General features: G+C 38.8%; 2 protein-coding genes across 5 annotated transcripts; one reads left to right on the top strand and one right to left on the bottom strand.

The window, feature by feature from the left end:
* Positions 1-461: 461 nt before the first annotated feature.
* Positions 462-6073, top strand: LOC115807282 (NEDD8-activating enzyme E1 catalytic subunit). Of its 4 annotated transcripts, none has more exons than XM_030768163.1 (18): positions 462-481; positions 594-632; positions 1586-1700; positions 1808-1888; positions 2040-2122; positions 2304-2384; positions 2510-2553; positions 2671-2735; positions 2860-3015; positions 3467-3569; positions 3660-3773; positions 3882-3935; positions 4064-4100; positions 4214-4295; positions 4590-4690; positions 4803-4866; positions 4993-5047; positions 5362-6073. In XM_030768163.1, exons 1-18 carry the CDS (start codon positions 462-464, stop codon positions 5448-5450), a joined length of 1383 nt encoding a protein of 460 aa, XP_030624023.1. In that variant the 3' UTR covers positions 5451-6073. The 4 variants fall into 4 exon arrangements, with proteins under 4 accessions (XP_030624023.1, XP_030624025.1, XP_030624027.1 ...); XM_030768164.1 differs by having other exon boundaries at positions 472-481; positions 594-664; XM_030768165.1 differs by lacking the exon at positions 594-632.
* A 2119-nt stretch (positions 6074-8192) lies between these two features.
* On the bottom strand, positions 8193-17623 carry LOC115806913 (WD repeat-containing protein on Y chromosome-like). Its single transcript, XM_030767769.1, has 20 exons — positions 17584-17623; positions 17189-17307; positions 16708-16808; positions 16317-16509; positions 15813-15915; positions 15403-15487; positions 14926-15034; positions 14468-14610; positions 14070-14137; positions 13796-13938; positions 13350-13487; positions 13063-13161; positions 12368-12595; positions 11569-11639; positions 11043-11271; positions 10228-10332; positions 9705-9920; positions 9199-9333; positions 8753-8921; positions 8193-8251 (listed from the first exon to the last, which is right to left on the bottom strand). The coding sequence occupies exons 1-20, from the start codon at positions 17621-17623 to the stop codon at positions 8193-8195; spliced, it is 2553 nt and encodes an 850-aa protein (XP_030623629.1).
* Positions 17624-18023: the final 400 nt, after the last annotated feature.

Below are 18023 nucleotides of genomic sequence, written 5' to 3'. Positions count from 1 at the left end.
GCGGAATCACTCACGACACCGCTCCTTTAGTGTCCCACAAGGCAAAGCGAAACACTGTTGGCATTAATGTTTATGTTATAGTGCCACCTACTGACTTGATTTTTAATACAACTATGAAGTCAGCAGCAATTTGCAATTCCCCAGTCATAAACAACTGAGAAATATTTCCAGCCCCAAGCAAACTAGTTAGCTCATTCATATATGCAGTATACGCGTGACATAACTGCTGCATTTATTTGATTTCGTATGCTTTTTTTAGACGGTCTCTCGGTCAAGAGTCAAGACTATTCCTTGGATTAATAAAAGTGGTTTCAAACTCTCTCTCTCTCTCTCTCTCTCTCTCTCTCTCTCAGTATCCACGGGGGTTTTGACTTAAAGCACTGTCAATGCCTTTATTTTGAAAATTTATTTCTTCTACCGTTATGCACTAAACTCGTTACTGTTGCGCAGATCACACAGCTATGGCGGATGGAGAAGAGCCGTAAGTATCGCTGAATGAACGTAATAGATAGAAGGAAATAAGTAACGGAATTTTGATGATTACATGGTGGGGATTAAGCATGCATGAACCTTCTTTTATTCTCTCTTTCTAGGGAGAAGAAAAGAAGGAGAATAGAGGCGCAGACTGAGAAGTTAGTGATGAAATGCTAAGCGCTGGCTGCAGGTTTGAGGATTGCTCAGCAAAGGAAGTGTGAAAATTCATCCAGAAAAATTAATAATTGATTGTGAAATGGCCAGATTCGTTGGATCTCACTTTCTTCTAATTCAGTACAATATATCAGTTCATTTTCCATGAATTGTAATTGCAGTCACAGCATATTCCCCATAAATCTTTGCTAGCATGCTATTTAGCAGTCATCAAAACTCAGCAAGCTACTTAGCATGTTCACCTACCTATAGTTATACAAACAAGGCCATAGTAGATGAATCTTCACATTGAGCTTTTGATGTCACTGTAGTTATAAGCTACAGCTTGATGATCTGGCGTTCGTTCATGTTCGTTCTACAGTGACACATACAGAAACGATTTGTCTTTTTTATTGAAGGGTTCGTCCAACTCCCCTCTCCCTTGTGTTTTTTTAAAACTGTCATTTAAGTGGCATTTCTTGCCTATACAAAGAAACGGACACCGCTGCTTGCGCCTGAATCTGCTATCTCGAAACATCTCGGTTGTCAGCTAGCAGCTGAATTGTGTTGGGCAAGCCTTACCTTTTTCTATGGAATTTGTGTATTAGCCATCGCAATGATGAATCTAACGAATGGGTAATCTCGCCACCAATCGGGAATACTTAAATATTAATAGGTTTGAATAAGGTTTGAGATAACATTCAGAACGGAAACAAAGTGTGTGGTGTAAATGTTTAAAAAGTTGTTAGCATCTAAATCCTGTGTACACCGATACTGCGAACAGTCATATTCGGAAAAGTGATACCAGCCAGCAACCAATCCTTCCTGGATTTGTTTTAGACAGGACACTGAAGTTCAAATTTCAAAGAGTGTATATACCTTCTACTCATATCATTGTCCTATATGTAGTTCCATGCAAGTGTTTTAATGATCATCTCTGGTTTCCTTTTTTCTGTAGAATGGCAGTAGATGAGGGCAGCTGTGGAGACTGGGATGGCCGCTGGAACCATGTGCAGAAGTTTCTGGAGAGATCTGGGCCTTTTGTCCATCCAGACTTTGAGCCAAGTACTGAGGTTAGAGACTAAGGAATACATACAAGATGTTCCTGCTGTGTCTATGTTGTCTGTTTGACAACTAGACTTTCTAGTATTGTTTTGATGAACTACTCTTTATGTTTCAGACCCTTCAGTTTTTGCTAGAAACATGCAAGATTTTGGTCATCGGAGCAGGGGGCTTGGGTTGCGAGCTGTTAAAAAATCTGGTAATATTTAATTTAGTCTACATGTTAACTGAAAATCTTATAGCATGTTTGAGTTTAATCATGTTTAATTATATGGATCATGTGTTACGTTATCATTTTGTTAAATGGAATTTGATCTGTTTACGTCTGTATGATTGTATCTGTTGACTAGGGTCTGTCGGGTTTTCGACATATACATGTGGTGGATATGGACACCATTGATGTTTCCAATCTCAACAGGCAGTTTCTCTTCAGGTCAGTACATATATTTATTCTTCCAAGTAATACTACTTGAGTAGGATAGCTGTGGTTTCCCTATAGCTAAATACTATGTGAAAACGTCTTTTTTTTTTTTTTTTTGAAGCGACATGGTCAGTGAAATCCTGAATCGTAGAAACGGAGGATGAAATGTCTCCTTTTTTTGATATCTAATTAGGCCTAAAGATGTGGGAAGGCCCAAGGCAGACGTGGCTGCGGAGTTTATTAACAGTCGTGTTCCTGGTTGTAATGTTGTTCCGTATCCTACACACAGCCTTTAGATCTAAAATTCTGTTACACTTTGTACTGTCCTACTATTCAACTGTGTCAACACAAGTGTCTCATTTTGCAAGTAAATCATGTATGTTCTTAACATGGCTCCAGACACTATAATAAAATTCAAGATTTCGACGAGTCCTTCTACAAACGTAAGTGCTTTTGTCTCAGAAACATTAATGCACTATTGAGATATTTTATTTTCTGTACAAATTATTGATTGGAGTTCATTTCATTTCACACCCAATTCAAACCACGTTTTTCTGTAGAGTTCCATATAATTGTTTGCGGTTTGGATTCCATTATTGCTAGAAGATGGATGAACGGAATGCTGGTAAGTGCTGTCCATGGTACTGCATTTGGAAGTCTCTTGAGTGTGTGCGTGTGTGTGTTTACGGGAGGAGAAAGAAAATATCTCTGATCCTGCGTGACTCTAACTGCCATCTCTTCTTCCCTAGTTATCACTGCTGAGCTATGAGGATGGTGTTTTGGATACTTCCTCCATCATCCCTCTGATTGATGGAGGGACTGAGGGCTTTAAAGGCAATGCCCGAGTCATTCTCCCTGGAATGACAGCCTGCATAGACTGCACACTCGAGCTCTACCCTCCCCAGGTACGTAAAGACTTCACGCACACACACACAGTTCAATGTGTAAGATTCTTTCTCAATAATCCAGCAGTGCAGTGAGTCCTGGTCATGCTTTAATCGCTGGGTTTGTCTGTAAAGTAATAATATGTTTATAAAATGTTATTATTAAAGGAATACTATTTGTGAACAGTTTTAATGGACCAACAGAGCACATTCCTGTGTCAAAGTTCAGAGTTAATTTCACAGTTATTTTATACATACATTGTTACTGTTGCATGCAAAAGGACACTACTGTTGTGTACGCTTACATGTGTTTAAATAATCCAGAACTTTTAGAGTCACTCCAAAATATGTTCAATATTTTGCATGTGTATGTCTTGATTATTACAGATAGGGCTCTGAAAGGGTAAATGAGGAGGGTTCATTTCCATTGTTGGTATATACTCATAGATTTTCATCTTGTGGGTCTTTCTAGATAAATTTTCCTATGTGCACCATTGCATCCATGCCACGGTTACCAGAACACTGCATTGAATATGTGCGGATGCTACAGTGGCCTAAGGAGAAACCATTTGGAGGTTACTTAAATGAACATCTCAGTGCTACATAATTAATGGTGTCAAATCTTGTATAACTGAATGATAGAATGTGACTCACTCCCTGATCAGATGGTGTGACCTTGGATGGAGATAACCCAGAGCACATCCAATGGGTTTTCCAGAGGTCTCAGGAGAGAGCCGCAGAGTTTAACATCAGTGGGGTCACCTACAGACTCACACAAGGTCAGCACAATGCGTCTTATAAAGCTTACATTTCAACTAACGTAAATATTTTCCTTGCTGTTATTTGAAGACTGAAAGGTTGGGCCTGAGCTTGTTTTGATGATATAGGGGTTGTGAAGAGGATCATTCCAGCTGTGGCCTCCACTAATGCTGTCATTGCTGGTATGTTAATGAGACACTCAGAGACCTATAGATACTCAAATTTGAATTGTTTGTTGTCTCTAGTCCTCCTACATGCTGCTACATACCGTGTTAGAAATTCACTGAACATCCCCCACTCTTTCCCACAGCTGCCTGTGCAACTGAAGTTTTTAAGATAGCTACAAGGTGAGTCATTCACATTTAACCCATTTCTTCTTTTTTTTTTTTTTTAATAACAAATATATTTGCAGACCGAAAGGGAATTTTTGTGTGATTTCTTCACCTTTGTGCTTTTGCAGTTGTTATATTCCTTTAAATAACTACCTGGTGTTTAATGATGTGGATGGATTGTATACGTACACCTTTGAAGCAGAGAGAAAGGTTAGTCCCTGCATTCCGGCCCTACACTCCACACATTTGTAGTTGGATACAGTAATACGTACACCAGTAATACATAATTAGATGCTATGTAGATATTTAGATAATATGTAAATTACTGAATGAGTTCACAGTTGAGTTGTTGAGGTTGTCTTGGGAGAAGGGGCTCAACAGTTTAATCAGGACCATTGTTCTTTTGTTGTGCCATCACATGTAATGCAGTTTGGGTGGTAGGAGTTTAAAAAATGTGTTGGCAGTGATTTTTCTGACCTCACCACCACTCAATGTTGTTTTCAGGAGAACTGCTCAGCCTGTAGTCAGGTTCCTCAGAAGCTGCAGTTCCCTCCCTCAGCCAAACTCCAGGATGTACTAGAGTATCTAACTGAGAATGCCTCACTGTGAGTCTAATAGGGTTTCTCTCTTTCAATCTCTTTTAAGCTTATTGTATTTATTAGGTGGGTATGTATGAATATGATGCAACGTTTAGATCTTATATCTTACATCCTCCAGACAAATGAAATCTCCAGCAATCACTGCAACACTTGAAGGAAAAAATAAAACCCTTTACCTACAGGTGAGACGACTCAGTTTCAGATAGATTTGATGTTGATTTTATGTATGTATGCTATGTATTTTTGAACATACCTCTTTCAGGTGGTAGAAGTATTATTGATAATTTTGAAAAATTTCTTCATTTTAGACTGTAGCCTCTATTGAAGAACGAACACGGCCAAATCTTTGCAAAACCTTGAAGGGTAAGACTTAGACTTTACTTTTCAAAGTGTATTAAATATGGGTGGGAACACACTAAAGCTCCAAAAATACTCTTTAAAACAAATGCATTATTGCAGATGAAAAAAATAACAAGACCTTTTTGTGGATCAATAAAAAAGTAATTTGTTCTGAACATTTAAAATGTGGTGTTTTTTCGCTGCTTCAGCTGTTACGCTTATTACAATCATGGCTGGAACACAAACTGACCAATTCAGAGGCTGGCAAAAGTCTGTCTGGTTTATAATGACCAGTAATTAATAAATGCATTGCTTATTTTGTTTGTGATGTCATGCAGAACTAGGACTCGCTGATGGACAGGAACTGGCCGTCGCAGATGTGACTACACCTCAGACTGTTCTCTTCAAACTGAAATTCACCTCATAATTCACCCGAGCAAATACAGATCGCCCTAATGAACGATCATCTTTTCCTTACGTTAACTATTTAACCAACGTGGTTTAATACACACAGTGGACTGAACAATTATGTCAAATCCCTCCTCTGACCTGAAATATAAGTTTAGGTTTTTTAGTCCTGTCCTGCAGTGACAGCCTTATCCATTGTGTGGAAGATTAAGAGCTAGTGACAAAAAATGTAAAGTATCTGATATTAGTAACTATAATATTGAATAACTCCATGATAATGTAAATGACCGTTTTATGTGTGCTGATATTTGACCAATGAACTATAAAACTAGTTCTGTGTTTCAGAATGAATACCAGCTGCAGAAACTTGTCAGTCCATAATGTAGCAGTGTGCACTAAAGCAGATTCACTCACATCTGTCATTTGTTTACAAACCAAACCAAACACAAATTCTGTAAAATAATTATAACACAAATGTTAGTCGCTGTGCACTGATGGTTGGTGAGCATATTCTATGTTAATGATGTATGTAGTGTTTTTTTGTTTTTGGGTTTTTTTTGCAGAATTTAAACAAACCAGTGTGACTCTTCACTTAATGTACATATCATGTTTCTTAGATGCTTGTTGATAAACGTGCTTTAATAAAAATTTATTGGACCCACTCTCAATTAATTGTTTCCAGTGATGTGAATACCTTAACTTAAAAGTAAGAATACATTTAATTGTGTTTGCATTTTTCAATAATGAGTGCGTTTTCACATGCTGTATCATAGAAAATACAATAAACTAAGTATCAGCAAAACATCAGAGGCACCATTAAGCACCTAGGTGCGCAAGGGTGAACATCCTCTTTAACACTGCAGAGGACGAATGAACAGACACACATATAGACAGATAGATAGATGGACAGATAGCTAACTTTTGTTGATGCCAACATCCATTCTTTATTCTCACGGCCATCTGCATCTCCTTTCCTTCATTTCCTCAGGAAATCTGGAGTTGAAAATAGGGACAGGTGTTTGGGTTACCATAAAGTTAGAAACAAGATATGGGCATTAATCAGACACCTTCCTGAAGCTAGCCCTGATTTCTATACGTAAAATACATAAATACATTGCATAAATATGTATGCTAACCTATATTCTTATTGGTTAATAGGAGACGTGACTGATGTTCCATAAAAACAACCCCACCCCCTAGTTAAGTTGTTGTTGAGGGGAAGAGGTTTAGCGGTGTGTTTAGCTATGTGTTGTCATTGTTTACAGTGCCAATTCGTGATAAACATGCTAAGCTGCTGATATAACGATGTTATGTTGAAGCATTAGTGCCCAGTACTGCTAGTTATGTCGTATGTTGTGAAATGTTGTAATTTAATCCCTCCTGTCTAAGACAGATGATTAATGTGTAAATAAGTAAGATATATATTGTTAGCAAAATGCGGCTGTGCCTTGTTATTATTTGCATTTTAGCGTTGCTTAATATTTGGCATGTAATAATTGTGTTGAACTCTTGTGTTTGTAGATCCATACACATGCATTAATGAAAACAAAAAAAGTGGCAATTGGACACCTATGCTGCATTCTTGCTGGACGCCCCAGAGTGGTCACAAGTCTCCCGAATCACATCATAAATAGACTCAGTCTTTAATATGATGTCTGAACATTTAATCTACTGTCTTAGTTTAAACAGTGTTTCTTTTTTTTCACTTTAGGTTTTTCCACATTATGTAAACAGATTTTTTCTGTTTTAAAGTTAGTAAAACAATAATTATTCACTCAGTAAAGCGGTGTTAGATCTGCATATTGCCTGTTGTTTCTCATAGAAGGTATCTGCAAACAAATTCATTACGATTCCCTTTATATAGTTTTGTTATTGCAACTGCCAAATACGAAAAACTAATATCGGCCCAAAATATCGGCCAAATATTGGTTATCGATATTTGCCATTAGATTTCGATATTGGTATCGGGCCTACTAAATGCAGATATATCTAAAAACTGAGTTAACTCACTGGTCGCAGGCTGTTCAGTTTAGCTCCTCCTTGAGGAAATGTAAAGAGATCTGGATCTTCCTTATGTAGAAACACTGGGGTAAAAAAGATGCAAAGGAATGTATATATGAGTACAGTATACAATATACAAGTCTAACAGTTACTTTCATTTCTTTTCTCCTTCTTTGATGCATACCAGAATATCATTTTAAACATGTGAATTTTATTTTACATGCTTAAAAAAAAAAAAAAGGTCATTATACAAGAATAGGTCCTGGTTCACAACTTATATTTACAAAATGAAACTCATTTGGACTGTTTGGGGTAACCCACCTTCAGTACTTCCCTCACACTCCTGAATGTCAGAGCACTGGTCAAAACTCTCGACTGTCACACCTCCCAAGCTCTGGCTGGCACTTCTAAGCACTCAAAAAATTAAAGTAAGTCACCGCAGGAATATTGCATTTCTTTTTGTGTGTTTGTTTGTTGTTTTAATCTAAATAACTATGCTTAATTACAAAGTGCCACTTGTTTGGAAGTAAAGGGATTTAAGGATTTTAGGTTTGTTCCTGAACATGACAATAAAAGCTTGAAGGTTTAAAGAGTGTGTGATTATGAAATTTCGGCTCACTGTCAATAGGCTCACGACTAAATCCCTTAACACCAACATGCAATAGCAAAAAACAGAAATTTGACTTATGCAGCTCTGGATAAAGTAACAGCTATAAAAACTGACAAGATAAAATAACAGGACATGAACAATCACAAAGGCTCACGTTTTCTCCTCTACAGTCCGCCTGCAGTCCCCCTTCTTGAGGTCCTCTGGTGGAACTGTGCAGAAGGTAAGGGGGTTTTGTATGCTCCACTGATCCTGCCCAAATGTGCCTGAGATGATAATTCAATGTGTGTTAGCCTTGGTGAAACAAAGAATAGCAAACCAAGGGTTCTACAGACTAAAATCTCTACAAATAATTTTATCAACTTCAGTTCCCAAGGGAAATTTATAGAATATCTCACTGATCTATCCTGATTCTGATATATATGAGCGATTATCACAGTGCTTAGCCAGTAGCACTGCAATAGGAGCCTAAATGATTAAGCTGGCTTTGATGGACAGGTCACCCAGAGTCCCTGCCCTTCGCACTGCTCATCAGGATGGTCAGGGCCTAATTGTTTCAAACTGTTAGCTCCACTCTGTTAGCTTCATTCACTTTGTCTGAGATCATGTGTAATTGGGCACACAACATGGCCAATAAGAAAATGGGGATTTAGAAAAAAAAGCTACAGCTTAAAGGAAAATTCAGAGGTTAGCATTTTCACATAAACACACACCTATGTAGCTACCAGTAAGCGTCCAGAGTCGAACGTTAAAGTCTAAGCTTGCCGTTAAGATGAGACGGTAACATTCCACATATTCCACACTGACAATATTACTTTGGTGACAACGCCATATGCCCAGGATAGGGGGTGGGGTGAGATAGATTTTCCAGCCTTCGATTTCCTGTGTGACAGCAAAGAAAGAGTCTGAATTCCATGTCACAACACATGTGTTTGGTAGAACACTCTAAGGTCTAGTCTGGTGATGTTTTTTTTTAATTAACTAAATGTTTCTTAGCCACAACTTTACACCTCATCTTTTTGTCTTTCTTTTTTTCTACAAAAAAGACTAAAGCTTTTTCTCCCTTTTTTGTGGCTGTGGCAGAGGAGAACACATTCCACCACCAGCACCATCACCTCCTCTTCCAGACCACCCTCCACCTGGCACCACCATCACTTACCGCATATCTGGGTTTCGGCTTCATTTGATCAAAGTGACTGGGAATGAGGCTGGCAAGGTGGAGCCTGTCTTCTGGCTGTGGGGGCCTCTTTCCCACCCCATGCATGCAGTAACAGTAATTCTCAATGTCCCACAGCTGGGGGAGAGAAGACAAGTAAATGCAAACAGACACAAAGCAGAGAAGCCAGAGGGAAAGAAGGAAAGACATAGAGAATGCAACCAATAATGAAACAATTATATAAATTCACCTAACACTAACTGAACTTTCATATTTTCTCCGCAAAAATACTAATATCTCCACTAGCAATAGTTTTAGTTATAATAAAATTCATTTTTTCCCATCAATCACTCAATTCGTGGTATGACTGTTTAGACATCTATGGGCTCCAACCTTGTGGTCTTTCTTACAAATCTCAGCAGTGATAAAACAGCTCCATCTTTATCGCAGACCCCTGACCCCTCTCATTCACCTTAGCTGACAACTGAAAACAAAGGAAAATAACTCACTGTGATAAAACCACAGGAGTCTCCGGTCAGAAGTACTTCTTCCCTCTGATCAGTTGACATTGAGGTGACGGCCATGTTTTCTCTATGTACCCCAATAAATCTTGCCAGCAGACCGCCTTGCTCCAGCGTGGACCAGGCATGTATGTACCCACTGAGGTCACTGGTCAGCAAAGTGGCAGTGTCCACACCTATCTCTCTAGTGCCCAGGAACAAAACCTGAGGGAAAGGAATCAAGAATCAGGAGCAGTTTTTAAAGGACAAGGAAAAGGAATAAGGGTAAGAAGTAGTCATACTTTATAACAGAGAGAACTATAAATACAGACGCCGTTGAGTGGGCTCTCTAAAAAGTAATATCCATTAAAATGATCTTTCAGGAAAACACATAAACATGTGGGTGTGTGTATTTGTGTGTGTGTGACTATGTCTTTGTGTGGTTGTAAGCGTCTGTGCATGTGTATGTACATCTATTCATGCATGCAAATGTGTGTGTGTGTGTGTGTGTGTGTGTGTGTGTGTTACCTACCTTTGTCACAGCCACTTTTGGTCTCTTCTCCATCTCTGCCCTGCCAGGTCCAGGTTTTGGAATTTTCTCCTCGGTTTGTACAATTCCTGTCTGATGTGGGCTATCCTATGAGGTGAGAAGATCAGAAATTCACAGCTATTGATTATTTTGACTTAAAGCTATCTCCTGGAAAAACTGTGAGGAAAGTTAGTACATTACATGAATGTGATACATTTTGCAAATAAATGTGTTTATAATATCTGTCACTGTTAAAATAGTCGATATTATAATTTAAGTGCATGAAGTTAAACAGGCTGAGAGTTAGTAAAACCTACCAAGGATAGTTTGTGTTGGCTGAGACTGGACTCTGTCCCCTTGAGCGGTTTGTGTTTGTCACAAATTAATGTCAGCACCTGAAAGATAAGGCCAGGAAGATGAGGTTATTGAAACGTGACGCCCATCCATTTGCCTGACCCTTTCTCTCCCTTTCTCTTCTCCTGTTTCATCATTCATCCATCCATCCATCCATCCAACCATGAAAATTGCTACTGAAAATTATATTGCATCAGCATGAAATATTAAAATGCACCATCTCTGTCTTTTTGCCAGTAATGTAACATTACTTTGATGAAATGTTGTGTCCCACATGGCATTTCACATTACCCTTTGTACTGATAGCATCCACCTACCTGTCATCTATGAGATATGAAGAGTAGGAAATTGCCTAGACCCTTAACAGAAGTAATACTTAATCCTACCTTCCTTTCATATGATTCATTAGATCTTTACTATTCTTTACTAACTTGACACAGTGTTGATACAGTCTAACTCCATACCTGATTAGGTTCTTGTGGGCGATGGCTCTCACTGGCATTGAATCGTAGGGAGATTCGTCCGCTCTCACAGGCAGTGGCTTGACTGGTTCTCATGTTCCACAGGTTGATGTCACCGTTGCGGCAGGCAGTGGCAAGCATCTTGTCACCATATGCATGCATTGTGACAATATCTTCACAGTGGTACTGGTTCCATATACTATATCGCGTCATCTCTCCATCCTTTTCATCTCTGTTGTCAGCATAAACACCAAAACATACACATTCACAGACATAAAAAAAAAACCTCCAGAACACCACACTGCACAAAGCTATCCTAAAAACTTGCTGTAAAGGTGAAAGTGTACATTGATAAAGAACCAATATAAAAAGCTTTTTTTCTATCCCATTGGTGAGTAACATCAAAATCACTCTCAAAACATTTGTAATCTTTAGAAGTGAGAGTGTTCTCATGATGGGATTTGAGTGTTAGGTGCATTCTCTACAGCTCCTGTTTCACTTTGTGCGTATCCATCTTCATCCTACTTACAAGTAACATACAACACGTTTGCTCCAACCAGACACAAAGATCCTGTGCTTGATACACTGAATACCTGTTATCTGTAGAGACAGAGGTGGAAGAGAACTTTTCAGTAACTATGACAACTCACTGGCTTTGTGTTAATTGCTTCATCAAGCTTTTTTTAATTATAGCCACTGGAGACTTGTATGTATGAATGGCTTTCATTTGAAAATCAGAACCAGCTACCCATTAAATGAGCACACTTCTATGAGTTGTTCTAGATGGGAGTGTTTGCTAAATTAGTAAGTGTAAAACATAAATGAAATGTGTATTATTGCCTTAGTGTGTAATGAAAAATCGACTACACATAGACAAGTGGTAGCACTAGGCTCCATCCATCTTTTAAATTATTAGTGTTGAACAAAGTAACTCAGAATTTGCCATGTCGCATCACAGTCCATTCAAAATCTTACAAAATAAAGTCAGGGCAGTTTGATGGAAACAATAACCATCCACAGGCATGAGACTTGGAATAATGTTCTTAATGCAGAGTGTACTACATTTTTGTGAACAATGCATAGGACAAATGGACAACCTTATGCAACCATACCACGTTTTGTCCGATAAGACTGAAAGAATTGCATGTACAATTACACGAACCTGTCCTTGAAGCACATGAATATTTTATAGTGAGTGACTTAGGCTATAGTAATTCTGTCAGGAGAGATTGTTTAAGGTGGAGGCTGAGGTTAGGGATGCACTAAGGGATATGTTAATGATAGGATTAATCCTCTGTTTTGAGAGGCGTAAAAATCTCTTGCAGTACCTCACTCGGATCAGTCACAGGTAGTGTGAGCAGCAGCTCCCCATTGTTAAAGTTCCACAGTCTTATCTTCCCATCATAGCAGCCTGTGATCAAACGGCGTTTGGGTGGGTCAAAGGACATGGCTGTCACTTCCACACATTCTTCAGGAGATGTTTGAAACTGTGTAATTTTTTTTCCTGTCTCAATATCCCAGACTTTCACAACACCTTTGTGACACCCACTCACCACCTAAATAAGAAAGAGGACATAAAGAGTCAGGAAGACTCTAAAACCGCTAACAGTATTAGCAGTTCTCATTCACATAGTAACAATCAAATTCCAAGTAAAGTAATTAGCAAATAACAAGAAAATTAATTATTTCCTGATAGGATATTCAGTCCAAGGCCACTAATTCTGTCTAGGCCAAATTGTGATTATTTACATTAACTTGCGAAATACTGTTTTTTGGAAAATGAAGCCATTGGCTGTTTTGATGCTGATGAGTTTCTGGGTGTGTGCATGTGTTTGTGTGTGTGTGTGTGAGAGAGAGAGAGAGAGAGAGAGAGATTGAATTGGGAACATGTTATGAAAGGTGCTAGACAAGACATATAATTAAGTGGTCTCATTGCAGGCTGAAGCGAAGAACTCATTCAGGGCCACCTCTGTGATTGTTTCGCATCCAGATGTTATAATATGTTGAGACCATCAGTCCTCACCTGTTGAAAATTGCTGTTATAGAGAGCAGCACACAGGCCCTTTTCATGTGATGTCTTTGTGTGAAGCTGTCCATCCATGTCATGGCTGAGAAGCCCGAACTGTTCATATATGTTCATAAAAAAAATAAAAACGACATAGAAAACTTGAAAAAAAGATAGATTTTTATCACAGAAGCCATTTCTATTTCTTCATTTAGCATTCTCACTTAAGAGGTAAACAACGTAAATACAGATCTTTGAAACCAAAAAATTCCACAATCTGACAACTGAAAGTATAGAAAACCCACCTTATGAGTGGCCATTATCAGTGTTTTGGTGTAATAGTTGTAGCAAACAATGGAGATAGGACCACGGCCCAGATCAATATCTCTAGGGGGAATATTCTGCACACATTCATGTCTGTGCAAGTCCCACACCCGCACATTCTGACAGAGACAAATACACAAAGAATACACATCAGACAATCAAGGGTTGATCATTTAAAAAAACATATACAAGGTACTTTATGGTTGTCATACCACCATCTTGTCTGATGACAGAAGACCAGAAGCAAAGCAAAACAAAGACATACAATACAGCGAAACTCATAGGACTGCACGAGCTGTAAATCTTAATAGGTTAGTTGTACCTATTATATGTAACACTACACATAAGACTCTATTCATAATCTCTCAATTCTATTAGCATCTCAAAGAAGGCAGATTTGTAGCAGTAGAAGGAACTGTTAAAAGACCTTGTCTACTGACACACTGATGACTCTGTTGTCTTGGCCATTGATGACAATATGACTGATGGGTGTGGGGTGTCCCCGCAGGCAAGATGGGGAAAATGAATGGGGATCCCAAGTGAAGACTGTGCAGTCTCGCCCACCACCAGCTATAAGATGAAGCATTTCACATTTGTGTACTGTGTAAACCAGCCTTTTGAACCACATGTACGCTTTTATATACGTGGACTGGCTACATTAGACAAACACACACTTTCAACAGTAAAAAGAAAACTCTCACCAAAGATATTTAACTCTGGAGAGTAGTCAAAACACTTCAAACCCTTCCTAAACCGGAAGGATGAGTGACTGCAGAGGAGGTAACGAGAGACGTTTGAAAGTTACATGTTTAAAAAGAGTCTGGTCTTAGACATTTATGAGTATGTGTTCAGGCATAGGGCTCTGCTTTGAGATTGAAAGGACATATGTCTATTTCAGTTTACATTAATTTACATTTTGATGTTTAACCAAAGATAGCACAGCGTAATTAATCAAAGGCAATAGATTCACATAGCATTTTCCTCATACAGTTGAAAACATCACGCACTGCATAGAGCAAGAGCTATCCACATCAGATGGATTTGTATGCAAGTTTGGGTGTGGAGAATGTAAAACATTCGTCGAGGATAGATATCGTACCAAAATTTTGATTTGCTCTCAATTTCATTGAGGTTTGGTATGGATGTGAGCGCCAGTGCAGTTTCCTCACAAGCACTGCAGCTGGCCACAGCATTAAGAAGTGACAGGAAACGGACTTTCTCACACCAGCCTTTGTGTACAGCCTAGGGAAGGGAGAAAGAGAGATAGAGGGACAGCAGATAGAAGGAGAGAAAAACGATGAAAGTGGGAACCTGCACATAGAGAGACGCAATAGTTTCTCCAAGCTATCTGACTTTGAAAAGTGATACTGACCACTTTAAAGCACAAGTGACTCTTGGACGTGCTTCTCAACAGCACAGGAAGAAGAATTCGCTGGTTACTCCCTACGCTCACTATAACCAATGGATAGCCAAGGCACACACATAAACACACAAAAACACACTAAAACACATAGGCATACACACACACACACACACACACACACACAAACCAGGTACAGAGGTCCTGCTGTTGAAAAGCCCATTTTCAAGCACATTCCACGAGATGAAAACAGTTACATAACCATTCGAATCGCCAATGGAAAATATGCCTTTAGTCCCATCAGACCTGCACATGCGCACACACCCACCCATACACACAAACACATACACACACACAGAAAATATTCCATTAGTCCCATCAGACCCAAAAACACACAGCAAACCAGTCAGGTGTTATCATATTCAGTCCCACTCTATAATTATTATTGTTATGATTATGATTATTATTATTATTATTATTATTATTATTATTATTACTATTATTAGCAGTTCCACTAGTATAAAACCAACTCATGTCTAGAATTATGTATATTCAGACTCGAATAGCTTTTACCTATAGCTACATATTTACCACACATGTAACTCCTATACAACCTTGTGGACAGGTCTTTCACTACACTCCAACTGTTTCTGAACATTAAATCTATGAGCTACCAGTAGTCCATGGCAACAACTGTTCCTTTCAGGCCGCTCAGGGAGAACACCATGTTATAATTCCTGGTACGGGTCTCATAGAAGTCTGAAGATCAAAAGAAGGTGAGATTCACATTCAAGAGAATCATTAAACATTCCAAATTTATGCAGTAGAAACACACAAAAAAGAATAGTCATGTATGCACAGAGTAATACAAACAAATGACACTGATTAAATGCTGTTAGTGTTCATTAGTCCAATGCAGAAACCGCAAGTGCATTTTGACATGTGAGGGTGATCTGAATAAAAACAGGTTTAAAAAAGGTATTTTCAATTATCAGCGAAGGAAATGATTTTATAGGTTGCGTGGAACTATAAAGTTTCCTGATTTGATATAAATTCACACACACACACACACACACACCCATACCAATGTCAGGTTTGGTGGAGGCAATGGCCAGCAGGTCAAGGTTGCTGATACAAACCATCTCAACCACAAAGATCTTTTGTGGAGAAGAGGCTTGACAGGGCAGCTGCAGACACACAGCAAATTGCAGACAGTAGAATGTGTTCACATAAACTTTCGGCACTAAAGAACCTTAGAAGAAACTACAGATACATTGCTTAATCATTTCTGTCTTAACTAACATAACATTTTACAAAATATGAACAATATCCCAGAATTTTATCAAATGAAAGTTATTGTTAATTTATTGCTGACAGTCTACCATTAGCAAATGTGTTTACTCAAAACGTGGCCATGACAACAGCAACACAAATGACCGACCAAGAACTAACTTTTCTACAGAAGTGAGAAAAGTCCTCCAGGAACACTAAAAAAATGTGACTCCCAAATGTGTTCACAGCTGTCACCGCTCTTAAACAGGCACACACACACACACACACACACACACACACACACACACACACTCACACTAATATTTGCTGTGTGATTCAGTTCAAAATTATCTGTCCAGTATTTGAGGACACCATCTTGGCTGATGGAGAAGTAGTTGCCTCGCATGAGAGCTGTGGAATCAGCCATTCCCTGCTCTACTGCACCCTTTTTCTTCATTCCATAAATGTGAGGGCAAAACTGGAGACCAGCCATTATCTTATAGTAGGCCCTATGGACCAACAAAGAGCAAGCTATTACAATTTTAACCACTGAGTTCAACTGTATGTTCTATCTGTATATGAAAAATGATATAAAATATACCCACAATATAACTCGACAACATTGAACATTTCTCTGCCTGGGAAGTTTCTGGATGGCAGTTCTGGATGGCAGATCTCACTCAGAAGTCCCTGTATTATCCACTTACCCCACGATCTTGAGTGGACATGGAAAGTACAGAGTCCGGCTCTGGGTCAGCATGACATGTTTTGCTACTTGCTCCAGCACAAGGAAATTGAGAAATTCATCCTGTCACAGAGTGGAAAAGAGGAACAAACATGTGAAGGAGAGCTGAACAGTCACACATACACACACACATATATAACATTTTGATGTTGCTAGGTGTAATTCAACTGTCCTGCGCTCAGTCATCTATACTCAGAAGAGCACAAAGATGGAAAGCTCATATAAAAGAGTTATGTGGAAAAAAAAGAAAAATATTTAACCTGAGTGGTTTTAAATCTTTCATTGGCTGTTAACACTCGCATTCCTCTAAGGGCCAAAATGTTTTATTTGGTGTCTTCCAGTGAAGTACAGATTGCATAATTTGTGTGGCATCTGAGATGAGTGCTATGAATGAAAATGATTTATAGCAAGAGATTTCCAGAGAGAGAGGGGCAGATACTCACCCAGTCAACAGTGCCATCACAGTTGGTGTCAATCTGCATGAAGAGTTTGACCAACCCCTGATCTTTTACCTCAGGCATGATCTTCCTCATTACAATCTGAAATTCCTCTGGGTCGAGGGCTGAGAGAGAAAGAGACAAATAATGACTGTAAGGGATGTGAGAATTACTAAAATTATCTAATAATACAATGGCAATACACACACACACACAATTTTGAACAATTTTGAATATCAAACACAACATGTTAAACCAATATGAAACCTTAAGATGGAGACGGCAAAGGTCAAATAGACCAAACCAAATCATATGGGAAAAAAAGAGAAGGAGAGGAGGATCAATAGAAAGAAGGAGAAAATAGGATGTTTGGCAGGACATCTACCTCCTCCTCCATCTACATCCGCCTCTGTGAAGATTGCCCGAGCGCGATGCACCCATTTTTCTTTAGTGTTGTGACCCTGCAGTCCTTTGGGAAAGCTGAAATAATCAAGTATATGTACCAGTCATCCTCTCATTTCTCCACAGCGCTACAGTAAGGCTCCTTGCTGTCAAATCACTATAAGTCACTCATAGGTCATCTCGTCTGTGTCTGTTTGTCAAGACAGAGTTGTTGTAGTGTATGAGTGATGAGAAATGTGTTAAGCGTGCTGAGTGAGGTTGCAAGGAGGTGTGTACATGTCTGGGTCTGTTTGGGAGTTATAATAATAGCATTGGAGCAAGAGGCTTAAACCATTGTAGCAAGTTTGATATTCCAAACAGACTTAAAGATAGACTTAAAAAAATAGTTTATCCACTTTTTCTTTCCTTTAAAACTGCATCTTTTCCTTAAGTTTGTCCC

Source organism: Chanos chanos, chromosome 3 (assembly GCF_902362185.1).
Source record: "Chanos chanos chromosome 3, fChaCha1.1, whole genome shotgun sequence".
NCBI classification, from domain to species: Eukaryota; Metazoa; Chordata; class Actinopteri; order Gonorynchiformes; family Chanidae; genus Chanos; species Chanos chanos.
This window is presented reverse-complemented; position numbering and strand designations above follow the sequence as displayed.